Raw genomic sequence first — 27,549 nt, 5'->3', positions numbered from 1 at the left:
ATTTGTAAATCGATAATTAGGCCTATTTTTTAAATTACAATTATATATGCATTTGTCAAAACCGAGAAACTTTCAAGCATCAAAATGTAATTTATTAATATGTATTTGCGCCTTCTATTTTGTCTGAAAACTTCCAACACTCTTGCGTGTCGCGTGAAAAATAGGCGTCGGTTGCGGTTCTATTTCTAGCACACGGTTTCGGCGCGGCTCGAGAAGTGTGTGTGTCACGCAGGCATTGTGCTCTAACACAAGCTCTAACCAGTTAACATGAGAGCCGACATAAAAACGGACACTCCACGCCACGCAGAGAGAAATGTGATGCAGCGGCAGATCCAGAGTGAGACAGAAACACTAGTGGTTCACGCTTGCGCACATACTGCTGGTTTGGCGCGCAGTGTTCTGATTCGCTTATTTCCTATTTACTTGTTGGTGGACGCAATCCAGAATTACTGTTGGTTAAATTCTAATCAGATATAATATATATAGATATAAATTATAATCAGACCCTCTCAAACCATCAGACCCCCCCCCCCCCCTAAAAAAAAACTCTTCGGATCTGCACGATTCACACAAGTCACCCAAACTGACGTGAAAAAAGCGGGAGGCGCCGAAAAGCGCGCTGTTTGCACCCCTGCATTAATTATGGATAATATTAAACATATAACATGCTAGAAACATAATAATCGCTGCAATAATGATCCAATCATGGACTCTTAAGCATTTGCCTATTTAAATCCAAAAAGTGACTTTTATTGTTTTGGGTGGGCAGTGTAGTTACAATACTGTTTATAAAGTGTTTAAAATTTTTGGTAAATACAGTTTACTTGCGTAGTTTTAAATATGGATATTTTTCTTACACGAACGCATTGTTCCGCTTCAGAAGGCCTTTATTAAGCTGCGTGGAACACTTTTATCATGGATGGGTGCACTTTGATGGACTTCAAAACATGAACGGCCATTCACTGCCATTATAAAGCTTGGAAGAGCCAGGACATTTTTTTTTATAAAACTCAGATTGTATTTGTCTGAAAGAAGAATGTCATGTACACCTAGGATGGCTTGAGGGTGAGTAAATCATGGGGTAATTTTCCTTTTTGGGTGAACAATCCCTTTAAGCTAGATTTTGACATTTTCTGCAAAATATGCAAGGTTCTTGCCCATGCTCTTTCACAATGCTAAGACACTGCATGTGGCTGCCAAATATTGTCCACAAGCTGGCAAAGTTTACTTTTAATGACAAAGAAATGTTAGTTTGTGAAATGTCATGTGGTGTGACTAACCAAAAATGTAATGACATTTATGAAGTGTTAGTTATGGTTATTGATCCAAAAATAAATTCTTAAAAGACATTAATTTTATTTATTTTTTTAAATAATGATTAAGATCATATTCAAGGTGTATATATAAAAAAATGATATTAATTAAATGATATTAATACTGGATGGTGCACACATATTTAAAGTCATCACATTGAAACTTTCTTGTTAATTAATTGATAATTGTGCTGTTTTTCAAAACCATATGATGCCAGTGTGAACACAAATAATAATTTTATAAGAAATATATATATATATATATATATATATATATATATATATTAAGATTTTTGTCATGGACACCCCTCTTTGTGATACACCTTTCGAACAAGACAACTGTGTTATAACATTGGTAACCTGACCTTTACTAAAAATGCTGAGAAAGTGCTTTCCTCTTCAGGAAGAGTTCCTGGGTGGTGTGTGTGTCTTGTGTGTGCTCATGGTAAACCCTGAGTTGTGGGGACAAAATTAAAACAAATTGGCACCCATGAGGAAACCAGCTTCTAAATCATACTAAATGTTTTTGGAAAATGTAAAAATGCTGAAAGTGTTCTGTGAGGGTTGTGTTTAGGGGTAGGTCTAGGGTTAGGGGACAACATATAAAGTTTGTACAGTGTAAAACTCATTATCTCCCCATAAAACATGAAAAGCCAAAGTGTGTGTGCGTTTGTGTGTGTGTGTGTGGTTGGTTGCATGGACCTGTCACCCTGCCATCCTCCATTTCTGCTGACAGTAGGCTGAGAGAAGGTCCGGGGTGAATGACTCCCCTGCAGCCAGGACAGCCACAGAGGCCCCATTGTGCTCCTCAACCATCAGTGATCATCCATCACATTTTAACCTGACAGCCAACTGCACAGCCTCCTAATCCTGCCAAGGATGGAGGCTTGGGTTACCATGACGAGAGCACCACGGGGCTTCCAGCTTCGGACCTGTGTTGGACAAGGGCAGAAAGTACCTTTAAGTTCTGAAACAGGTCTCCACTCCTACATTCACAATTTAAAGATCTGTAAGGACACGGTCAAGTATTTGGGGGATTCTTTCATCAGTGACATTGTAGAAGTGTTCAGCATACTGTCACTCAAGGAAAATATCATAGTGAAAAACCCCCTTCACCATGTAACTACATGAACCTCGAATAGCTGTGGTGTGTCAGTAACCATAAATAAGCCTGTGGATTCATTAGGGAACATAGCGGAAGCTCTTCCGAATTAGCATGTGAGCTATGAGCCCAGACAAGCACATCAGGGATTTCCAGCATCCGGAGAGCCTACCTCACTTTTTGGGGTCAGGGACAAGGAAGGTCTACCTTACCGAACCAATGCTAGACATTACAGGACAGGTAAATGTATAGACACACAGAAGATACCACAAAGATTTTAAGAAAAACATGCAGCAAAAAACAAAACAATTAATTTGTTAATAGGATTGCGAATATGATCAGTTTAAATATTAAATATATTAATGTATTTATTTATTATATTTTATTCTATATTAAAATAATATTTATTATTAACACCACCAAATTACAAGTTAATTGAACAAAGATTAAGAAGATAATTTTACATTTTTTTTATATTTATTATTTCTATATTATTTTTAGAATATTAAAATGCAGTATTTATTATTAACAGCAAACATAATAAAATTGAGAAGATTATACATTTATTTATTAATTTATTTTATTTATTTATTTGAATATTAAAATGCATTTATTATTATTATTATCAAAAATGATTGCTGATTGGACAAAGATTGAGAAAATGGTCAGCATGTAAACTGGAAATTCATCAGTTTTAGTTTATATATAAACAGATAATTTAGTTATATATACAGTTATATATATACAGTTATATAGCTATATATATATAACTAATGTAATATTGTTGTATGTTTTTTATTTGTATATATTATTCTAAATTATTTTACAATATTATTTATTATATTTTGATTATATTTACAGTTATATTAATTGCATTTATAGTCTCTGAAACAACAGAGAGTATAAAAGTAGAGGATTTTTTTTTTTAAAGTTTCCCAATAATCTTTTAGCCATTTAGCTTCTTTTTCCAAACAGACACCCTCAATAATGAATCGCTCCAGCCGAGCTATAGAAACAATGAACTGCTAATAATACATTCTTCTGCTTTAGAAGAGAAGGTGATATTGTCTGACAAGAATTTAGATCAGTTAATTAAGGAGCCATAGTGGATCTTTCATATCTGCTGCAGTCTGTTTGATTTCCACAGCACCCAGATCATGTTCCTGCACTTTCAACAGCGGCCTGACGCCGTTCTTGAAGCAAACCGGTCCCAAATCCCCAGAAGATTGGGGAATGAAAAGAGATGTAAAGTTTAGATGTGTGGCAACAGCTAAACGCAGGGTCAGGTTTCTCAGAGCCCTGGCTATATTTAACCTACTGATCTAACACCAGGCAGAGAGTTTAAATGCCACCACTGCAGTTGGTGTGGAGCAGTTGTCGTCCACAGATCTTCTTCAGCACGAGCTCAGCTCCGAGGGTTACACCCACACACGCTCGCAAGGACCGTAAAGGACCTATAACGCTTTCAGAGAAGACACAGCAGAGCCGGTGGACTCTAATTCCAGCGAGACATGGAGCTTTTCGAGACCAACCCCTACTTCTTCGCAGACCAGCGTTTTTACGAAGGCGGCGATAACTTCTTCCAATCCAGGCTGACCGGAGGCTTCGACCAAGCAGGATATCAGGATAGAAGCTCCATGATGGGCTTGTGTGGAGATGGAAGGATGCTGTCCAACGGAGTGGGACTGGAGGACAAACCGTCTCCATCATCTAGCCTCGGTTTGTCCATGTCTCCTCATCAGGAGCAGCAGCACTGTCCGGGTCAGTGTCTGCCTTGGGCCTGCAAGGTGTGCAAGCGCAAGTCGGTGACTATGGATCGACGGAAAGCCGCCACTTTGAGGGAGAAGAGGAGGTTGAAGAAAGTCAACGAGGCCTTTGAGGCTCTTAAAAGAAGCACGCTTATGAATCCCAACCAGAGGCTGCCTAAGGTGGAAATCCTGCGCAGCGCCATCCAGTACATCGAGAGACTGCAAGCGTTGGTCAGCTCCCTCAACCAGCAGGAACACGAGCAGGGAAACCTGCATTATAGAGCCGCAGCTCCTCAAGGGGTGAGTGAAGCTTGGGGGGACAGGGGCAGGTGTACGCTGGGATTTATCAATGACTTAGATGTTATCAAACAGGACTGTACTTCCAAAACCTGCACTTTCCTTTTTTTTCTCAAAGCAAAAGTTATTGAAAAGCACTTCACATTGATTAAGTGGGCACTCTTTTGACATTGCACAGTTTTGTGGGTATTTGATTACCTATTTCTATTACAATACCTATTTGATTTCTATTCGTTCATTAATTGTAAATATTTGAAGATGACGATAAAGCTGCCTGCAATGCAAAAAAGTTACATTTTTTATTTAAATTGTATTTTAAAATGAAGGCTAAATGCAGCCTTAAATGCAGCATGCATTGCAAAAAAGAAATATGAATTTTTTTATTTAAATAAAGATAAATGAATACAATTTTAAATTGGAGACTAAATGAAGCCTAGAATGCAGCATGCATTCCAAAAAAAAAAAAAAAAAAAAAAAACCACCACCGAGCAATTAAAATAAAAGCTAAAATTTAAATTTTGTTTAAATTTAATTACATTTTTTTAAATGAATTTTATGTCAATTAAATAGTATAGAAATCAAGTCAGTAGTTTGCATGTTTCAACTTTTAAAAGCACGAAAACGCCTATAAAAAATGTTTAATCAAATGTGTAAAAGACGATAATAGGTTGCCGAGAGCAGTGACGGTCGTGAGGGTGTTGGGGGGTCCAGTGGTCGGGTGGGGTAGCAGGCGATGTGACTGACAGTAGTGTGTGTGTGTTTGTGTGTAACAGGTGTCGTCCTCCAGCGAGCAGGGCTCTGGCAGCACCTGCTCTAGCAGTCCAGAGTGGAGCAGCGCATCGGAGCACTGCGTCCCCGTCTACAGCTCCACCCATGAGGGTAAGACCACCACACCTACTGTATGTGTACAATATGAAGGATCAAAATAATACATCAAGAAAACCTTATTTTTGAATTTTACATTAAAATGTGAGGTTTGAACGACTTGCCTGGCAAACATGTGACAGTGACATTTTCCTCAGATCTCCTGAATGACGACTCCCCAGAGCAGACCAACCTGAGGTCTCTGACCTCTATTGTGGACAGCATTACAGGAACAGAGGTGACTCCCGTGCCCTATTCAGTGGACATAAGCAAATAAATGAGGGGGGTGACCCTACAGTTACGTTCAGACCACCTTTCAACGACCATAACAGCACTATCTATGACACCCAAGGTCAATGAAGAACCTTTTAAAAAGCCTTGGGGGCTTAATTTCCAGACAAATCTTGAGGTACATATGATTATATTTCCAAATGTTTCTTATCTCTGTGGGAATAAGAACGAATTTCAGATCAGCCTAATTCCTGCTGAAACTTAAGACAGTCAGGCTGGGCAAATCATATTTTCATAATTTGTCCTTTTTTTTCTCCTCTTGATTCCTTTATTTTTTCACTCTGTTTGTGTGTGCTTTATGCTTACCAACAAAAAAGAAACATTTGTGGGTCCAATGTTTTACATCTGGTTTTGACCAATTTCTGCTTAATTTAAACTAGTTCCGAATGCCAGTTATGTAAATATGTTCCTATTTTCTACAGAGTGGTTTTGTTATTTTATTTTGTATTTTTTCCTGTGTGTTTGGAATAACTTATTTGGACTTTTATAATAAAGATTGTTGTGTATTTGTATATATTCATTTCTAATCGTCCTCTAAAAAAAAACTATTTCCTTCTTTCTTTTGCTGATTTGGTTATCAAATTTATAAAACAAAATTAAGTACTTTCCCAGCATTCCCATTCATCGCTAAAACATTAGTTTAGGCTTGTGTGCAAAAAACAAAACCAACCCAAAAATCCAAGAAATGATTTATAATACATAAGGTAAATATTTATTTTATATATTCATATATAATAATTTATTTGTGACAGATTTTTACATTTAAGGTGAAAAAAAGAAAAACTCAAACAGTATCTGACACGTACTAAACAAACAAACATCACATTAAAAGAAAAATTCTCACTTGTTCAACCACATGCTTTATGTGGAATCTGCATCTATTCTATACAGAATTATATACATAAATCATCTATTTACACACACATTAAACCTTACATGCACACAAAAGAGAAAGAGTTTGTGAGAGAGCGAGAGAGAGAGAGAGAGAGAGAGAGAGAGACCTGCACCTGTTTTACAGTTCACATTACTGTCAAGAGCTACAGAAACAAATTAGCGTAAAAATGACCATCACAGGAGAACACGCTGCAAAGCAAGAGGCTTCAGTTACTCCACCACTGTCGCATCAGGGAAACGTCTCGGCATTGTACTAACGCTTGGTCCTCGTCAAGGCATTTTTTTTTAGCAAGCCACTAAAGGATCAAATCGATATTCAGCGAGCGTGCTGAACATTAAAGAGGCATTATAAATGAAACAGAAACAACTAAAACTGGCTGTGAGAGGCTAGGCACAATTGGCAGACCGAGGCTTAAAAAAAGAGCAGCACACCACAGGATTTCAAGTTCAAGTGTTTGCGTGGTGATATATTCCTTTAGATCTGTGGTAATGACGATTGAGAGTGAGAAAGAGAGGCAATAGATGCTACAGTGATTGTCAAGTTTAGTGGCATGCATGCTCCACCGGACGCCCCGATGCCAACAGTGACCCACACAGCACAAACAAGATCATTCATTCATTTCAAAGGATATTAAGATTATGATGTTGTTTTTTTGCGTATAAAATGAAAAAACAGTCACTTATATTAATACTTTTTTTTTTAATAGAGAGCACTTCTTAAAGTAAGAACATGATTTGTCAGCATTGTGTAACACTTAAAATACACATACACACGTTTTCACACACAGTACAGTAGCTGCCACAATAGCACGATACATCCTGTGAATTATACAGAAAATATGGTCTTAAAAAAAAGAAGAAAAGCCCAACGCGCTCATAGCTTGTTTGGTAGGTATGTTGCTCAAGAATCATTTGCTCCCATAGTGTTTAAATTTCAAGTGGCGGCATCAAAAGAGATCATATGTTCATTTGCAGGTCCTACGTGCTGGAAATCTTTTTTTTTTCTTTTTTTTTTTTTTTTCCTCCTGATGCTAAGTGAACTGAAGTCAATTGCTTTCCCTGATGCTTGACAATATTTAGCATCATGGCTTCATACGATCTCGGTGTCCTGGAAGTGTGTGGACCGAAACTCTACGTGGATAAGCACTGCTGATGTGAACACAAACGCACGTTTCTTCAGTCAACACCGACTACAAGTGTAACACCCTTTCTAGCAGACGGAGCTGTCTAACCGACAGGAAACAGTCACAACTGAGACTTTAAAACTCATATAATAATGATATATTCATCTCGATATACAAGTCTGATATATATTTCCATAAAAAACATAATCGCATAATTTTCTGTTTTTCATATATACATAGACATTGATTAATAATTTGCATAACCAAAGGGAAGAAAGCCTTATACAGTAAAATGCCAATGGCACACCCAAAGGAGCAGACTAGCACTGACAGACTACAGGGCCAAGTACACCAGTTAAGTACGACCACCACAAAGACTATATAACCGGGATTACTGGGAAACGACTGATATGACGAGATTTCTCCTTTGCGGCTGCAATGCGTTCCACGCGCTGAAGAGTTCAAAATTCGTCTTTCTGTCCCCCTCTATTGCACGGTGTCCAAGAAAGCTCTGGTGTGGTTCAGGACAGGGGAGGGGCGGAGGTTAACCCTTCCCTCATCTTTTCAAGGTGTCCCCAGATTTTGGCATATTTCATTGTCGAAAGGCCGCAAGCATGTGTCCGTACAGGTAGTGGGAATGCACTGGCAGGGAAATGAGAGGATAGAAATCACAAGAAATCATCAAAATCATATTTACGAGGTCTTAAAAACAATTTGTTCCGGGTTCGGGCATGTCAGGGCATAAAAAAGCAGTCAGTATACCTACAAATGATCATATCAATGGCAAGTAAATAGAAGTTATTTTATGGAAGAATTCACGCAAAAATAATCAACTTTGCATTTAGCTTTTGTGTGTTCCATTGTAAGGGGTTATACACACAGAACGCATGCATTTATAAGTGTGAGATGGAGGGCATTGGAATAAAAAATGAAAAAAAAAAAAAAAGCGTTTTTAAAATTTGGCCTTTTAACTTGAGCGCCACATTTTCAGAATGCTGTGTCATATATGGAAGACACAACAAACAATACAAGACCTAAGTGCAACGTGTGACCGTTGCACTTAGGTCTTGTACTGTTTGTTGTGTCTTCTACTTTTGACTTAAGTTAACAACTTAACTTGAGAGACAGATTTTTATGTGCAATGCAGCAGATGCTACAAAAGATGCAAGTGCAACAGTCAAATTGTCAATGTGTGTATGTTTACATAGAAACACAATGGTTAAGTAGTGCAGTGGAATGCAAAAATGTGTTTTTTAGTGTCGGACTAAAAATGCAAGATGCCAGGCAATGGAATGAAAAAAAAGCAAGGTCTGCTCTTTTAAAAGTTGAAACTCTTTTAACTTGAGTGCTGCATTTTAGAACGGCTTGCTATGAGCGAGACAGTGCTAAAGATGTGAGACGAGAGCGCAACAGTCAAACACGTCTATCTAGAGCAGGTTAACATTGAAAAACAGTGGAAATGCAAAAAAGTGTTCTGTGTGAACGGCCCCTTACTCTAACTGCAACATCTGCTTTGAAATAGTTTTCCAACATTACGCTACAAGTTCTGACAATTGAGCTTAAAGGGATAGTTCACCCAAAAATGAAAATTCTGTCAGTAATTACTCCCCCTCATGTTGTTCCAACCCCGTAAGACATTCAATCTTAAGTTTATAAAGCGACGAGAATACTTTTTGTGCGCAAAAACAAACAAAAATAACGACTTTATTCCACTTTTCATTTCCTTCTCTCTGGGCCTCGGGTCTTTTCGCGTAGTGTTTAAGCGTAGCGCGTCTGTGTTGCACGTCACCACCTAGGCTCACTATTGGCCGACGCTGGTCATGTGTGATACGTGGTGACGTGCAACACAGACGCGCTACGCTTAAACACTACGCGAAAAGACCCGAGGCCCAGAGAGAAGGAAATGAAAAGTGGAATAAAGTCGTTATTTTTGTTTGTTTTTGCGCACAAAAAGTATTCTCGTCGCTTTATAAACTTAAGATTGAGCCACTGGAGTCACTTGGACTATATTAACGATGTCTTTAATACATTTTCTGGGCCAGCAAGTTTCGGTCCCTTAGAAGCCTATGGAGGAGTTAGACAAAGTTCAGATTTAATCAAAAATATCTTCATTTGTGTTCCAAAGATGAACGAATGTCTTACGGGGTTGGAACAACATGAGGGTGAGTAATTACTGTCAGAATTTTCATTTTTGGGTGAACTATCCCTTTAACTTGTATCAAACCCAGAACAACACTTTACCAATATTAGTGCAATAATAAAAAAATGTGACACATTTCAATACATCATAAATACTTGATTAAATCATGTAAAGACAGGAAATGTAATTAGTTCAGATGTTCATATAATCCATGAGACTGAATAAATATAAATGAAAGGACATTAAAAATTGAAGAAAAAAAATGACAGAGCGCAATAATCCATTGCAATCAGAACTTCATATATGGATGTCAGTGTGTTGCTATGTAGTTGCTAATGTGTTCTGATTGGTTGCTAGGTGGTTGCTAGGTGGATTATATGAACTTTCATTCAATTCCGTTTTATAGAAGTTTACGCTACTTTGAATTCAAGCACTTGAAAAGAAACTCAACTGACCATTCATGTACAAAAAGCAGAAGAAAAAAAGCCGAGCAACAAATCTGAGCATCATTACCTAACCAGATGCGACGCGATGCTGCGGCATGCGATAAAAGGTTTCTTTTCCATGTTAATCAGGGTTTTTATCCTATCCAGCTGCAACGGCGATACTCGCAATTCTATTTTAGAAACGGTTTCTATTTTTCTGAGACGTTGCAGCTAGAACAACAACATACAAAGTATGAGAATGATAATCTCAGCTACTCAGCTAAGAATTTAATATGAGTTTGTGAATATCATTTTGCATGACCTTTATAGCCACACTGAAAGTGACAAAGGATAATTCACCACAGATCTTGTTTTGTTTTTGTTTTTTTACAGGAAACAAGAACGTTCAAACTTTGAACTCAATGCAAACAAACAAGTGTATTCTATGACAAAGATAGTATCAGTCACTCAGTATGTGTTTTTTAACAATGTTAAAATGGTGTAATATTTATGAATTTGATAATGAACTTATTCATTTTGTCGTGAGTGCAGTTCAGTCTTCTGATTGGCTGTGATTTTTGACTGATTTCTCGTTGTCGTATCACATCTGGTGTGGACAGACTGCTTGACGCTGGAATCGTATCGCGTCTGGTTAGGAGATGGTGTTAAACATCTCTTACTGAGCCATCAGAGCTTATAGACGAGAGGCTGAAGTGAACAGCTTACCTGTTAGTGTAAGTGCAGTGATTAGTAAAAGCAAGTTAGCAGGAGTAAGTCCTGACAGCTGAGGGGTCTAGTCTCTGCGGGGCCGGGGGACCGGCTGCTGAACCACAGAGACACAGAGGGGAGAAAACATGCAATGACATAAACTGTGACCCCGACCTGTGCCATTCATATTAGTTACTTTTAACACATGCTTTCACAGTCAATATGCATTCATGTTTTGCAATTAGTGTCGTAAGATATACTGTAAAAGAGTTAGAGAAGGCACTAATTGTTAGTACAGTACTGCAACCATTAAAGAGCAACGTGCTAATGGCAATGCTGAACTCCTTTCCCCCTTGTAAAACACCCTGCCCCCCCTTTCTACCTTCTGGTTGCAGCTGTCTCTTGGGCACAGCAGCCATAGAAGCGGGAATGGTCATGGTGTTGAGGCGGAAGCTAGCGGGAAGAGTCTCTATGGACCCCGGCATCATACCAAGACCCTGGCCGTCCCTCGGCCTGAAGCGCTTGCGCCACGACGGAGACCTTCGGAATGACTTGTCATCACTCTGATGAGAAGGATGACATCACAACAACTGGGTTCAGATCTTGTTCAAAAGTGTGACTGCACACACATCCGTATTATTTCAAATATGGCAACAGAGAATGAATATGACAGCACAATGATATAAAAGCTTCAGCTAATTTTCACATTCTATGGTGAACAAATGTCAACATCAATGAGCAGAGCAATCCTGGGTCTCACTGCAGACATGCACTCCCAGATCACAAATGTAAAAGCTACTATATGACATTTTAAAATCACATTTCATACTATTTCGCATTTTTTAATAATAAAATATGCATTTATTTATAGAAAAAGTTGTTATACAATAAAATAAAAAAATCTAGTTTGTTTCATTTTGAAAAGCTGTTACACAGAAGAAGAAAAAAATATGTCTTTTATATATATTTAGAAATATATTTTCTGTTTCTGTTTGTTAATGTTTCACTTAAAAAAGCTGTTACACAGATAAAATAAATGTATTTTTATTTTATCTTTGTTTTATTTTGAAAAAGCTATTACACAGATAAAATTATATATATATAAATATATACTGTATATAGACAATTATTTAAACATTAAATAAAATGATTGATACCTGACATATAAATAGAAATATATACACCCCATCATTTCTATAAAATGACTAAATAAGATGCCTTATCATGTAATCAAAAATGATTATGATTTCTCCATCCTGACCAGCGCTGACTAAGCAACAGATAAATCATGACAGTGTCATTCTTAGCTCTACATTTTGCACCTGCAATCATTATTTCCCCATTCAAAAGAATACAGTTAAAACAAAAGAAAAACCATAATGAATTACCATGACAATCTTTTGTTACATGCTTTTGGCTTCATAAGAAAACAAACCCTAGTGGACTACAGTGCATTTCCAGCTCCACTGCAGAAGGGTCACTTCTGGTGACCTGGAAAATTCCATGAGTTTTGGCTGAAATCCAACCAGAATCCAAATCATCACCTACCTCTTCCAGGCGCCGGTCAGTTCCCAATGCTAAGAGGTTATTGAACTCCCTCTCCAGAATCTGCCTGGCCTGGAAGACACATCAGAGATACAGGATTTTGGAAAGACCCTCAGTATGCTGAACCACCATATCAAATAATTGAGTTTTATATGTTAGAACATTACAGAAGTCCTTTAACATCTGCGCGATCCTCACCTGGGTGTTCTGCATGGGGATCTGTAGAATGAGGGCCAAGCTGCAGAAGTCAAATGTCTCATCTAGGGCAATGAGAGCTCCATGCACGCCACATTCCAGCAGGTTATTAGAGTATTCCTTCAGACCGATGTTCTGAATCCACTGCATCACGTGATCATTGGTCCACACCAGGGTATCTGGAACAGACAGTGGTACATGCATTTGCTATTACTTTTTCTAGACACAAAATGCTTCATTGGTTTCACATTAAACAGACTCATATTACTTGCATTATAAAGCCATATTATAAAACATGTAAAACTGTTGAATTTACAACAACAACAAGTATATACAGTTATCGTGATATAAAACGATTTTGGTCAGACCACCTCTAACCCATGCAGCAAATCTTCGAAGGGGGCTGTGTTTACAACTCTACTGGAAATATCTGTGTTTAGGTAATAGTATATGTGGAGTGTGATCATTTTGCACAGCTGGCTTGATTGTTCAATCCTGTGCGTAATTGTGCTTAAGTGTGTGTGTGTGTGTCTTAAGCAGTTGGTGCGTGTGTCTTTAGCTATGAAGATGAAAGATTTAAAAAAGCTGTGACAGCTGTGTCAAGTTCATGTGTTATGCTGAAGTTCAGCCGGGCGCCGTCCCTTTAAATGGATTTGACACTAAAAAGCTCAGCTGTTGACCTCACACATTCCTGCCACCGAAATGCAAGTAACAGGTATGGCCACTAGACAGTGCTCTTCCCTTCATAAGTTAAAAGTAATGAATCCAGAGCGAGCAATGATAATTTACTCGTACCTTTGATGTCATGTTGGAAATCCTCTCTTCTTCGCTCCAACTCCTTCCTGTCATAGTTCAGCCTTTTTAAGCACATGATGCCATAGTGCAAACTAGCCCTGTAAGAATATAATGAACGTACCATTGTATGTAAAGTCTAGTTCACACTGCAGTTGTTAAAAATGAGCAATCACTGCTATAGTTTACCGGTGGAAGCTGTCCACCATCTTGAGATGTGTCCGCAGGTCTTTCTTAGTAAGGTGGTCCAGCATACGAGCGTCCACCAAGCACTCCATGAAGTAGCTGCGGTACTGAGGCAGTCCGAGACTTGGCAGCCACTCGTTCCCAATCCACTCATGGTTCATGTCACCATATGCTAACGTCTGAGAAAGAAAAGATAAATTATTCTACTGTGCCTCTGACAACTGGATCTTAAATGGGTTTAGTTAGTTTAAACAGTCATTTTAATTAGATTTTACATAGAGTAAAAAATATACTTTTATTAAATTAATATAAAATATACATTTATATATAGTAAGTAACTATATAATAAAATCGATTATATATAAAATATGTATTTATAATATATAGTACAGTATTTATAATATACAGCAGTATTTATATTTTATTTTATAGTTAATATTTTCATTTTATAAATATAAAACTATTTAGTTATAACATTAAATACATTTACAATTGTCCATAATATATATTAAATTGTAATGATAATTAAAGATTAATTATCTAAAAAATATGTATTTTTCCCACTAAAAATTTATATAATCTATCATTTCATCATTACCAAATATGAAAAATGTTACCTTCCACATACAGTATAACTGCATTCATTTCAAACCGTGACAAATTTTCAATAAATTCTTATTTTAATCACATTCCATTTGAAGATAATGCATTCTTTCTAAGACTTTGAAAATGAATGGTTAATGGAAAGGCAAGTGAAAACCACATATAAGAGTCAGTGGAAGGCTTTTGTTGGTCAAAGACAGCCATCTCTCTCACCTGAGCCCAGCTTCCTTCCTCATTCTCCTGTCAGTCAAATGTCAGAGTGACAGCGTGTTAGAGCACAGAGGAGACAGTGTTAGCAATACTCTCTGCTAGCTAAATAGCTCACTTAGCTCAGTTCAGTCGGGAAATGATGTGCACACCAAGCAACAGCATCAGTGCTTGTTACTAGGTAACAATTATTGCAAATGCAGTTAAATATGGATTCATTTAGCAAAGCAACAGGACATGAATCACACAGAAACATGCGAAAAGGTTTAATAAGCGCACTCTTTGGGTAGATTGCAGGGTAGAGGGGGATGGGGGTAGAGTCAGGGGCAGCAGGCTGGGGGTTGTGAGGGCTGCGGAAGCGTGGCATATGCATGGCACCGCGGGCACAAGGGAGTCACCCAGATGGACTAACCATTTTGGTGGAGGTTGCCATGTTTTCCATCTCCTCGTGAGTCACCCACACATTTCCGGAAGACTGCACGGAGAGAAAGAGGCACACACACACAGATAAATGATCACACATTGCATATTCCTCATAAACACCTTTATGAGTGAGTGTTTACAGCAAAGTAACTTTGGCAGCCATGTTACTACCGCCCCCGGGAAACTATTTCTATGTATGTAATATAGGCGAACAGGTGTTATTTTAAGCTGTTTAAATGGGGAAAGACCAACATATCCAAAAGTGTTTGTTAATTGCATTTTTTACACACAAATTGTTGTTCAATTATTTTTATATGGTATATTATATATTTGTATGTAGTTTTAAAGTTACATAGTTTTTTTATATAATTATTTTTATATAAATGATTAAAACAATAAGAAAATTTAAAAGAAATGCTAAAAATCATGATTAAAAATCACATTAAATAAAATATATTTTTTAATACAACCATTTAATAAAATATATTTAAAATATGTTTCAATCAATTGTTACATAAATTGTTGATAAAAATAATGATCAAAAATTACATTAAAATAAACATAATTTATCTTTAATTTAAAACTATGGAGGAAAATTTTGAGCAAAGTGAAAGTTGAGAAATAATTTGGGAATGGGATTGGGACATGATTAACGCTACATTGCAACCGGCAACTCCCATATAAGCACAGCATCTGTCTAAAGGTCACATATTACTAATAAGCCAATAATGTAATAAGTATGTTTATGTAATATTGTTACAAAGACAAAGGAAAGGATCTGACTAATTTTTGATTCATATTTGTTTTCAGTTTGAGACTGTATGTGAAAATGAGCAGTTTAGGAGCAGGCATCTTACTGTGCGTGAGGTGAGAGGAGCTGATGGACTCGTCAGTGACACCATTTCTTGGATGGCCAGTCTCAGCTTCAACCGATGCAGTGGGTTACTGATGCCGATCTCTCGCTGAATCTCCGTGTCCGACAGAGCCGACATGATGGCGCCGCTCTTCACATTGGCGCGACACGCTGCCACGTACCAAGCTGGCATGCCCACCCACAGCTGGAGGATGTCAGAGAGAAGATCGTCAAGATGCATCTTCGTTATCTCCGTTATCATCAGAGCGAGTAAGTAATTATCCTAATTATTGTCATCCGAATCCCCCCCCCGTGATTTGTGTGATTATAATCATGGAGATCATGAGTGCTGTGCTCATTACTGCACGGTGGGGGGGATGGTGGCTGATGTCTTTGTACCTCGAGCCAGGAGACCACAGTGGGGCCATCCCACTGAGCAAAAGGAAGCCCTTTCCTCCTGGCATCCTCCAGTAGCTCATGCCTAATAGAAGACAAAGAAAGGTCAGAGCTGAGAGGAAATACAACCCCAGAGACATCACATCAGCATAGAGTGTAGTAGTTAAAACATATGGGCTTTTCACCATCCAATGTTCTGTACAATCTCTTGAGAGAAGGTTGGCTGATATCAACCAATATATACATATTTTTGAAAGAAGTCTCTTATGCTCACCATGGCTGTCAAACCTGTATGAATTTCTTTCTTCTGCTGAACACAAAAGAAGATATTTTGAAGAATAAGTGTAACCAAACAGTTGCTGGGCCCCATTGACTTCCACAGTATGGAAAGAAGAATACTATGGAAGTCAATGGAGTCCATCAAGTGTTTGGTTTCTGACATTCTTCTAAATATCTTCTTTTGTGTTCAGTAGAAGAAATTAATTAATAGAGGTTTGGAACAATTTGAGGGTGAGTAAATGTTAACAAAAAGTTCATTTTTGGGTGAACCATCCCTTTAATTTCTCATACATGGCCTCTCTGCAAATCAATTGATGGAAATCCATCATGGCAACGGATAATTTTTTTCAGGATTCTTTGATGAATAGAACGTTTGAATTAGAAATCTTTTGTAAAATTACAAATTACTTTACTGTCACTTTTGATCACTTTAATGCACCCTTACTGACACCTACTGTAGCATTTTTTTAATGGATCTATATTTAATAATTTAAATAATTGTAATAACAATATATAAAATATATTTTTATACAAAATTGTTATGAGGATTTATTATTTTTTGGTGTATTATTGTATAATTATTTTATAAAAATAATAGTTATAAATTGTATTATTTATGAACTATTATAAAAAAGTAATAAACATAACAAATAAGGTTTAATGAAAGCATATGAGAAGTACATCTGTTTTCAATGTTTTATGAATTTTGAGGTCAATTTTGTGTTTAAGTTCAATTTCAACAACTACACAGGCTATTCTCTTGACATTATTTTTTTTATTAGACTGCAAAGGCTATTCAATTTCTTTTCCTCATCTTACACCCAAACAAGAAGTACATTTTGTTCTTAGCACAGTGCCAAAGAATGGACACACACACACACACACACACACACACACACACACACACACACACACACACACACACACACACACACACACACACACACACACACACACACACATCCACATGGCAGGTGTTAATTAGGAAACCTATCTTTTTCTGTCACACTAATGGTCAGGGGACAGAGATAAGATGTGGAGATGAGGACAGACTCGACAGAATGGTAAAGTACACTTAAATGAGGCCCTGGTATTATCCTACAATTAAATGTTATTTGTAACTTGTTTATCTGCAGGAAATGGCACTTTGCCATTAAATTGATTGGTCATTTGCTTTAATTGAGCCATGTAATTAGGTAATAAGGATTAGGTCAGATTATTGAATGTCTCAGGGTGATTTGGTGTGCGTCAGTGTGAAGGAGCTGTATGAGTGAGAATCACAGAGAAGGGACGACCTACTTTTTCTTCATCCTGCGGTCTCGCTCTGCCTGTGTGCCCAGTTTGCTCAACGTCATGGTATCTCCAATACCCATCTCAAATTCTGTGACACAACATATTAAAATAGTTAGTTAAGGAGTATATGATCTTCATTTATCTAAAATCTAATAAAAATGAGATTTCCTGTGTGTAATGTGTGTGTTTGTTTGTTTCATGGTACCTGGAATGACAGGTGGTGTCACCTGGCCGTCCCTGCTCAGAGGCTGATCAAAGCGCGCTTTCTCCTTCTTGCCAAAAAGACGGCCGATGGAGGACTTTATGCCCTTCTTTTTGTTGCCCCTAAGCAGAGAGAAAAAGAGAAAGTGAGAAAAAAAATGACATTTTGTGACTTTTAGCATCGTAATGGGTGTTCACACTGACAGAGATTTGTGGTGACAAAGCAACCGGAAGTCACAATTTCTGGTGGAATAAGCAACTATTAGCAATAGCAAATTAACTTCATTTTATGCAAATGAGAAGTAAAGCAATGAGGGAATTGCAAATGGGTTTAGTATGCACATAAACTGTAAAAATTCTCATTAAAAACATATGCGCTCAATTTACGGATAATTTTTTTCTCTGATAAACTATGAGGGAAACACATTCACTTAATAAATCTCTCAATGCGCAACAAAAAAAAAAACCTGTTGATGCGCAAAAAAAAAACAAAAAAATCTTATTCCTGAGCCAAAATCTGTCATCAAAATGATTTGGTATAATTACCTTCCAGAACTGGCTTCCGGCTCCCAACGCAAGATAACATGACAGCATTTATTGTGTTTTGCCTGCGCGGTCTGGGCCGCAAGTAATTTATTCTGTAGGAAAACAGCGCTACAGTGGTTTTCCCAATTGCAGCAACTTTCATTTTAATTACAGATGTTTTGCACCAATTTCTAAGAAAGTGACCATTTTGTTCTCTTGAACACATTGGATGAAAACAGTGTTTAATTCGCAAATTTGGATGGAAATTAGTGCGAATGCATCACAGTGTCATAAAATGAAAAACAACAACAACAACAAAAAAATGCAAGATTGGACGCAGTGGTTAAAAACATTCATCTGAATGTTTATGTGTATAAACAAACATTTAAAAAAAAAGTGCAGATAAAATGCTAAAAGCCCGCCCTGTGTGAACATCACCTTATATTCTATAACATGCACGATCATTTCTGTTTGTAACCTTTTTATCTGCCTGCCCTGCAGAGAAATGCTTTGTTATTCCTGCACTCTCATTTGGATCTATTGAAGCCAATTCAATCATAATGAAATCACTCCTCCCCTGACATCACCATAAATTTGTGTGAAGCATTACGTTCTGATAGAGTCTGGCTGCTCTGAGATGCCGTTTAACTCCCTAACAATGATGTGGAAGTAGAAAGGACAGAGGGAGACTGAAAAAGAGCACATCAGGTTTGGTTTCTTGCTTTGATTCAAATCAATGTGTATTAGTCTGAGAGTGCAGGTCTTATTTAAATTAAATTAGCCAGACTACAGAAGTGTGATTTTTATTTGACAATGCTCATGGTAGTTCATCATTAAAAACATCACACACAGCTAAAACCTCACAGAGCTCAAATAGAAGAAGATTCTCTAGAGAGAACATCTGGAGGAACATCATTAAAAACTCAGCATCACTGAAGGCTAAATATGGTGCTGCCCACCAGGAAATCTTTTTTGTTCTTTGTATAAGTGTAAGATTGGAAAGTATGTATAGACATCAGGGCTGATTTATCAATCTAACGTAGAAAAGAGCGCAGAAATCATCTTACGACAAGGTTCACGTGTGATTCATGAAACATGTATACTGCCAATCCCATCGTACAAATAATCGGACGTTGATAAATGTTTGAATATATATATATATATATATATATATATATATATATATATATATATATATATATATATATATATATATATATATATATATATTGAATGATGGAAAACAGCATCTTTGACGTTGTCTTTCATGGGAAAAACATAATACAAGTTTAGATCGACATTAGGGCGTGTAGATGATAATTACAATGTTCCTGTCATGATTCTGCCTTCGTGTACCAGTTCTTCTCTTGTCTTGAGGCAGGATCATGACAGACCCATGTTTTATGTGTAAGCACATGGCCATTTGTTTGGGCTGTGTGCTTGCGTTGTCACGTTACCCCGCCCACTTGTTACCCTCGTTTAGTCATCATTGCTTTACCCTTGTCACCTGTTTCCCTCATTAGTTTGCTCCCCATTTAATCCCCTCATGTTTTCTGTCCTGTGTCGGTACATTGTCTAACATTGCGTGTTATTCATTGTGAAACCTTGTGAGTATCCTGTCAAGAGTATTGTCTAGAGAAAGTTCTGTTTTTGCTGTTTGTTTATAGTCTAGTTAATTGTCAGAGTCATAGTCTAGTTTAGTCACTCGTAGTCCTGTCTTGTCTTGTCTTGTTTTGCCCCCTCGTGGGCTTTGTTTTTCCTGTTATTTGTACAATAAACTGTTGCTGTGACTACTGTCTGCAATTGGGTTCATCTCCACACACCCCCATAACAGTTCCATTTTAAAGCAAATGACCTGCACAAGGTATAACTTTATTAAAGAGCTGAAATTTAGACATGTAACTGTGTTTTAGACACAAGTTATGATTAAAGTTTTTTGGCTCAAAAATCTGTGTGTGTGCGGGAAGGGGGGTGCATGACACACCTGGATGTGTATAACAGGACAAATGTGGCTTGCATGTGACTTGAACAAAGGCAAACTGACAGTAATTAACTACTTTATAGATCCATAGTCTCAAGAGCAGTTGAGTGTGTGTGGGAGAGTCTGTGCCAGTAACAAACTCTCATCTGTCCTCAAGTATGCCTGCTGGGTCAATTATGTCTCATCTAGTTCAATCAGAGAGGAATCTATTAGCACCTGAGATGTGATCGTCTGTGGATTTGTGTGTGCGTTTACCCTCGGCCATCCTCAAGGCTTCCTGTTAGCTGAGCGAAGTTCATTTGGTCTAGTCTGAGACTTCGGGGGGAGGGAGGGGGCGACGTCTCACACTTGATGGTGGCTTTGTCCTCTCGGGCCTCCACAGGGGACTGGGACAAGCAAGCAAACACACACACACACACACACACACACACACACACACACACACACACACACACACACACACAAACAAACAAACAGACAACATGGTCACAATATACCCTAACATTGGCAAAAAGCTAATGACACCAAATCTTTCCCACTCCTCTGAACAGAAACTCATTTATATTGTACTTTGTCACCTGCAAATAAACACACAGAGTCATATTCATTTCCTTCACATTCTTTATCCACAGAAGCTACACACGCACTGAATTAGAACAAGCAAGCTGGTGTTCAGTCATTTAGAGATGAAGACACACTTACAGCCACTCTCCTGCGGTGTTTCCTTAAATCACTAGGCTGAAAGTGTTAGCAGGAAGAAAGAGACAGAGGAAAAATACAGGGAGACATATGATTAAGTGTTGTCAGTGTTAGAAAAGGGAGATTTAACAGGGTTAGCACAAAATAAAAGCGTTGCAATGTGAAGCAAGGATCACCAGGGTCATGATGCCCAACTCGTGGGCCGCTGAACCGGATGTCAGTTTTGGTGTGGACCGGCCACTGACGGGAGGCGATGAACTGGCCAGAGAAAGGGCTGTGACGGAGGTGGGGATGGAGGAGCGCGGGCGCAGGGTCACATTGAGGCCGTCCATACTGCCGCTGTTCACTCGACTCTCAATCTCATCAGCCCGGAGCTCTGCTGATTCCCTTTCCACCTGGATCATTCTAGAACAGAAGAAGAGAGAGATACAGAGAGAGCACTCAGCACATGGACAGCAAGAATTCAAACTTCCTACATAAAACACACACATCCCTAGATGGCACATATTCTCTGCAGAATACACTTCAAATCAAAGCCAAACTCAAGTGTGTCTGAAGAGAAGTAAGCACATCTGCCACAAGTTGTTGTTGCTCATTTTTTCATCCAGGAGAATTTTTGTCATCCTTATTTCTGTGCCACCAGCCCATAACCAAATGGAACTGCAAAAACAATTTAGACTATATTATTAATAAATAAATAAATAAATATTTATATTTTAAAATAATATTGTTTGTTTAGGGTTAGTTTAATAATTAATTTTGCATAATTTACTGCATTTACTATAGTAAGTACTTGTAAAGTACTTATAAAGTGATACAATATTCAATGTCGACAATCCATTTTTTGATATTTAAAGTTATAAATAAAGTTATACACATAAATTATGTAAATAATGCATTATCATCCAATTTCATGTCTTATGTTACATCTTAAAATGAATTATAAGTGCATGATGTGGAAAAATAAATGGCTGTATATTATAATATATTACAGCGGTGGCTAGAATTCATTGTTAAACCATAAAATGCACTACTAATAGCCTTATGGGGCATTATGTATTCAACTTTCAAATGCCATCCGGACTCCGCTTACTATTGATATCTATTAGTATTCATGCGGTGGAAGTGGAACTTGTTTGTTGAACCCTCATGAGTTTCACCCACAGCTCAGGTCATGAGTCATCACTATCTGCACATTTCAGGTGATAGCTCTGCTATTGTCTGGCATTTATATTCATCCACAACTCAGAATCAATTTGTGAGATGGGCAGATTCAGCTTATAGACTGTTCAGCTTATTGCCATATATGACAGATGTTCTACCGCCAGCGCTTTGTGCAGCTGAAAGGAATCCAGACAGCTCGGTATCAGGACAAGCTTCAGAGGACTGTTTGGATTTAGACTGAAGTTTTCGGCCTGCCTGACAGTTTCTGTTACCGTTCTAGTTATATCTGCGGTCTGCCAGAGCACAGAGAAGCAGAGGAGCTCCTTTACTCAAGTCATTCTTCAATCGCAAAAGGTCAGTGAGTTTGAGAAGAAAGTTGACTCGGGCTTTAACTGGCCACCAGTCTGAATACTGTGTTCAACAGAGCATGCATTTAAAGCACAAGCTTGTATCAATAAGACAAATGAACATGACATTTGAAGGCTCTAAGCTGATATACTCGAGGCAGATAACTAGGTCTCATGCAAGTCATCCAGTTTGTGAGATATGAAGTATTCATATACTAAAGCAAATATTGTAAAGTGCAGTCCTTAACTGTAAAAGAGTTTTTATGAAAAGCTGTTCAAACTGATGAGAAATACATCAGTGAGATGAGGTACAATATGTAAGATTTTTGTAATAAAATATTCAAAAACCACTTTCACAGTGATATATTTCATACAGTTTTGTACTTTCATTATCCCAAAAGTTCCTAAGGATTTGTAAATCCAGAAAAAATGGCTCGTCCCTTGTCATTGTCGCCTATCAATGATGCAATATCCGCCCTATCCTCGGTTTCTGTATATATATACAGTACAGGCCAAAAGTTTGGACACATTACTATTTTTAATGTTTTTGAAAGAAGTTTCTTCTGCTCATCAAGCCTGCATTTATTTGATCAAAAATACAGAAAAAAATGTAATATTGTGATATATTATTACAATTTAAAATAATTGGTTTTCAATTTATTATACTTTAAATGATCATTTATTTCGGTGATGCAAAGCTGAATTTTCAGGATCATTACTCCAGTCTTCAGTGTCACATGTGACATCCAGTCAATCACATGATCCTTTAGAAATCATTCTAATGTTCTGATTTATTATGAGTGTTGGAAACAGTTCTGCTGCCTAATATATTTGATGAATAAAAGGTTAAAAAGAACTGCATTTATTCAAAATAAAAAAAAATATTTTTTAATATAAATCTTCTTTATTATCATTTTTTATCAATTTAACACATCCTTGCTGAATAAAATTATTGATTTATTTAAAAAAAAAAATAAAGAAAAAAATGACTAACCCCAAATTACTGACCAGTAGTGTATATTGTTGTTATAAAATATTTCTATCTTGAAAATATTTGCTTCTTTCTTTTTTCTTTTTCTTTTTTTTTATTCATCAAAGTATCCTAAAAAAGTATCACAGGTTATGAAAAAATATTAAGCAGCAGAACTGTTTCCAACTTTGATAATGAATCATCATATTAGAATGATTTCTAAAGGATCATTTGATAGACTGGAGTAATGATCCTGAAAATTCAGCTTTGCATCACAGAAATAAACGATAATTTAAAGTATAATAATTTGAAATCCAATTATTTTAAATTGTAATAATATATCACAATATATATATTTTTTTCTGTATTTTTGATCAAATAAATGTAGGCTTGATGAGCAGAAGAAACTTCTTTCAAAAACATTAAAAATAGTAATGTGTCCAAACTTTTGGCCTGTACTGTATACACACACACACACACATATATATATATATATATATATATATATATATATATATATATATATATATATATATATATATATATATATGCCTCATTAGTGTCCGTTTCAATGGGCCGCTATACGTAAGACACCAATGAGGATCTATATATCTATGATATAGTATCTCGCACACCGCTGTTGTGTCGTTCAGTCATCATGGTTCACGATAATTGAATGCGAGTACAGAAACCCTCCATTTATTTCACGTTCCTTGCAGCTAATTAATTACGATTACATAAAATAGTGTGATCAAACATATAGGTAATACAAAAACTAATTTATTACTTTATCCGTGAACATGATTCAAAAAGTTACATCTCTGCATGGTGAAAATGACATCTCCCATCGTTCCACTCTCCTTCATAGCGTCATCAAGCTTCGCCTTTGTTATTGTTTTGAAAATGCGACTTCTGGTGGCGAAAAATTATATATTGTAGCTTTAAGCACCTTTAATTGATACTTTTCTAGCATGTAATTTCCTTTTAATGTTAGTCAAGGTTTCTTGAACTAAAAATAAATTAAATAGCCTGTTTTAGCTACTGTACCTTTATATGCAAATGCATTCTGTTGATTGGATAACGTTTTTACAAGTTAAATGAGTAACAACGCCCCCATCATAACAATGAACACTGAATAGGTTTTGATATATAAATGTGGGTGGTCACATGATAATGTGTTGATCGTTCTGACATCATAATTATGACACACTCCTTTTGATGACCCTTTTTTGCGGCTAACTTAACTGTTAGTCAGTTCAACAGTTAACAGTAAAACTGCTTTCTGAAAAAAGTGGTGCTAATTCATGCAAACCTCACTGCCACAATGCAAGGGTGTTGTGACTGGTTGTCAGGCTGTTGGTAAGGTGTAATGAATGATTCCAGGGCGTTGCTAGGTGGTTGATAAGGTGTTGTTCTGAGTGGTTCTAGGTGGCACTGCCCTGCCCACTGCCCATGCCCTGGCACTGCTCAGAACACCTTATGCAAGGTGGTTGCATACTGAACCCCAGTTGTCCATGTTATGTCTTCCTTTAATAGTCTATATTTCCAACCTGATTTCCTCATTGATGGCATCCAGCTGTTCTTGAAGCATGAGGGCAAGCGTCTGGGCGTCTGAGTGCCCGCTGGGGGACAGCATATCGGCTGAGCTGAATATAGTATCGCGGTCTTCATCATCCAAGTCAGACAGCTCAGTGTCGCTTCCCATCAGGTGAGTCCGGCTGGCCCGCAAGCTGGAAGGTTGAGAGCGATCCCAATCCTGCTCCACCATTGGCAGGATCTGTGAATAAAGACATGGATCAGTGCACAAACCGATATTTTGAGGATTTTTTCGAATCAGGCTTCCAGATTTTATTGTTTCAAGTAAGGTCTAATGTGCTATAAACATGTTTTGTTGTGGATTTGAGAACCCGGAACTTACAATGAACACATCCAACGGGGCAAAAGAAAAGAACAGAGAGAAAGAGAGAGATATGACTAAAACAATAAACACGTTCATGTCTATTAGATTAGAACAAGGATTGTCAGTCACTTGCACCAGTTATACAATTGCTCATACTTATTACACGCTAGTACAGAGAAGAGAACAGGAAGAGAAGTTTTGGTTAAGACAGTGACAGATGGAGATGTGAGATGTGTGACATTGACACCTTCATTGGTTCATCCCTGAGTGCCACCAGTCGACCTTTCTGAGCCCGTCGTATGACTCCTGTGGAGGAGTAATGATCCCCCTGACCTTCCACCACTGAGAACCGCAGGTCTGTGGCACTGCCAACATGAGACCTAAAACAGCAGATAGAGAGACAGAAAAAGAGGCTCAAATACTTTACTTGGCATGTTTATAGATATATCATTTTTAATGAGCAAATAAAAACAGGGCTCATATTTTAGTATAATTATTAAAAAAAAATACAATCATCATTTTAAATCTGGATGTCACCTAGGATGTGTTCCGTCTCCATATGCCCCGCTCCTGCGCTTCAGATGATCGAGTTCGGCCCGTAACTTCTCAATCTCCCCAATGAGCCTCTCCTACACAGCCAGAAAACACTTGATTAGTCTTGAATCTTGAATCAATGTAATTCTTTTAGAATTACAAGGAAAATTGCTTTTATGTACTCGAATTTAGACTAATATTTAAAAAAAAAACATTTAAATTAGATATTTTTCAAACTACCTTGTAAAAATACATTACTGTTCAAAAGTTCGGGATCAGTACGATTTTTTTTTTAAAGAAATTAATCATTTTATTCATCAAGGATGCATTCAATTTATCAAAAGTGACAGTAAAGATATTTATATTGTTACAAAAAAATCCCATTTTAAATTTCAAATAATCCTGCAAAATATTAACACAAAACATATTAAGCAGCACAACTGTTTTTAGCATTAATAATATTTATCAATATTTAATGCTGATTGAGCACCAAATCAGCATAATATACTGATTTCTGAAGGATCATGTGACACTGAAGACTCGAGTAATGATGCTGAAAATTCAGCTTTGTCATCACAGGAATAAATTACATTTTAAAGTGTATTCAAATAGAAAACTTATTACTGTCTTTACTGTACTTTTGATCAAATAAATCCAGCCTTGGTGAGCATAAGTCTTCTTCCAAAAACATTAAAAATCTTACCAACCCCAAACGTCTAAATGGTAGTGTATGTATATATTTTTACAAACAATATTTAAATAAATATTTGTACCTTTAAAAAAATATCACAACGCAGGACAATGAAGCCAAAAAGGTGTTTAAAAATATTGAAAAAACAAATGAAATAGTGACAGTTCACAGGATACAGACATATACACTTCTTTATATATTGATATAAATATCTTAATTTAAAGTCTTGATGTTAATAAGACACTTTATGCTACTCAGATATTTCTTGCAATTGCAACATCTCTGACTGTTGCTGTTGCTTTGCAGATCTGTGTGATATTAATGAGCAGTGGTACCTTATTGTGATGGAACTCCTCCAGTTGTTTTTGGGAATTCTCCAGATCATGGATGAGTGAATTCTTTATGGGAGAAACGACAGAAGAAACAAAGTTGAGAATAAGCTAAAAGCAGCAGGTTGTGCATGCAATAACCTGCACATTCTCTCTCTCTCTACATGTGGTGCTTCAGCCTGTCCCTTCACATTTGGCCATTCAGTCTGTTCTGTCCTCTCGGCTTACAGCTTAAAAGAGAAACGAACTGGGTTCTATTAATTCAAGCTAAATAGGGAACCTTTACATCTGTTTTTCACAAGCTATTCCTTGTGCCATTTCAGTATATGCCTAGAATGGACATATGGACATTCTACTACACTCATTTCTTTTTAAACAATTATTTTAAATCATTTCTTATTTTCAATCATTTCTAATGCATTTGGGTCCGTTTTTGACTAGGAAGAGGTACATAAATATTACACATTTCTAAAAAAATCCAGTTTTTAGTATGAAAAAGAAACTTTGGATATGTGTTAAGACTGTTAAAA

At 37.1% G+C, this 27,549-nt stretch overlaps 2 protein-coding genes across 16 annotated transcripts in view; one reads left to right on the top strand and one right to left on the bottom strand.

Annotated features, from left to right (window-relative positions):
- Nucleotides 1-3,636: 3,636 nt before the first annotated feature.
- Nucleotides 3,637-6,121, top strand: myog (myogenin). Its single transcript, XM_079857120.1, has 3 exons — nt 3,637-4,463; nt 5,234-5,339; nt 5,483-6,121. The coding sequence occupies exons 1-3, from the start codon at nt 3,927-3,929 to the stop codon at nt 5,599-5,601; spliced, it is 762 nt and encodes a 253-aa protein (XP_079713246.1). The 5' UTR covers nt 3,637-3,926; the 3' UTR covers nt 5,602-6,121.
- Nucleotides 6,122-7,164: 1,043 nt separating this feature from the next.
- ppfia4 (PTPRF interacting protein alpha 4) overlaps nt 7,165-27,549 on the bottom strand; it is a 97,676-nt gene continuing 77,291 nt past the window's right edge. For 2 of the 15 annotated variants that reach the window (XM_079857092.1, XM_079857095.1), the window contains exons 11-30: nt 27,026-27,088; nt 26,003-26,094; nt 25,713-25,845; nt 25,116-25,342; nt 21,261-21,489; nt 21,088-21,123; nt 20,641-20,771; nt 17,884-18,002; nt 17,685-17,766; nt 16,110-16,191; nt 15,715-15,915; nt 14,847-14,909; nt 14,441-14,467; nt 13,628-13,803; nt 13,442-13,539; nt 12,650-12,825; nt 12,455-12,523; nt 11,289-11,469; nt 10,925-11,018; nt 7,165-8,275 (exon numbers count right to left, since the gene is read on the bottom strand). In XM_079857092.1, coding sequence (XP_079713218.1) covers nt 10,960-11,018; nt 11,289-11,469; nt 12,455-12,523; nt 12,650-12,825; nt 13,442-13,539; nt 13,628-13,803; nt 14,441-14,467; nt 14,847-14,909; nt 15,715-15,915; nt 16,110-16,191; nt 17,685-17,766; nt 17,884-18,002; nt 20,641-20,771; nt 21,088-21,123; nt 21,261-21,489; nt 25,116-25,342; nt 25,713-25,845; nt 26,003-26,094; nt 27,026-27,088 — 2,244 coding nt within the window. In that variant the 3' untranslated portion in view covers nt 7,165-8,275; nt 10,925-10,959. Of the gene's footprint in view, nt 8,276-10,924; nt 11,022-11,288; nt 11,470-12,454; nt 12,524-12,649; nt 12,826-13,441; nt 13,540-13,627; nt 13,804-14,440; nt 14,468-14,846; nt 14,910-15,714; nt 15,916-16,109; nt 16,192-17,684; nt 17,767-17,883; nt 18,003-20,640; nt 20,772-21,087; nt 21,124-21,260; nt 21,490-25,115; nt 25,343-25,712; nt 25,846-26,002; nt 26,095-27,025; nt 27,089-27,549 lie in introns of all 15 variants that reach the window. The other 13 variants (XM_079857097.1, XM_079857087.1, XM_079857085.1 and 10 more) reach the window with 9 other exon arrangements.

This window comes from Squalius cephalus (genome assembly GCF_949319135.1).
Source record: "Squalius cephalus genome assembly, chromosome: 22".
NCBI lineage: Eukaryota > Metazoa > Chordata > Actinopteri > Cypriniformes > Leuciscidae > Squalius > Squalius cephalus.
This window is presented reverse-complemented; position numbering and strand designations above follow the sequence as displayed.

What these genes read in the sequence shown, in the direction of transcription:
- myog (XM_079857120.1), top strand. Translation starts at nt 3,927, where the DNA reads ATGGAGCTTTTCGAGACCAACCCCTACTTCTTCGCAGACCAGCGTTTT. An exon ending in GAGCCGCAGCTCCTCAAGGG is followed by an intron (nt 4,464 to 5,233) that starts GTGAGTGAAGCT and finishes TGTGTGTAACAG; the next exon opens with GTGTCGTCCTCCAGCGAGCA. An exon ending in CTACAGCTCCACCCATGAGG is followed by an intron (nt 5,340 to 5,482) that starts GTAAGACCACCA and finishes CATTTTCCTCAG; the next exon opens with ATCTCCTGAATGACGACTCC.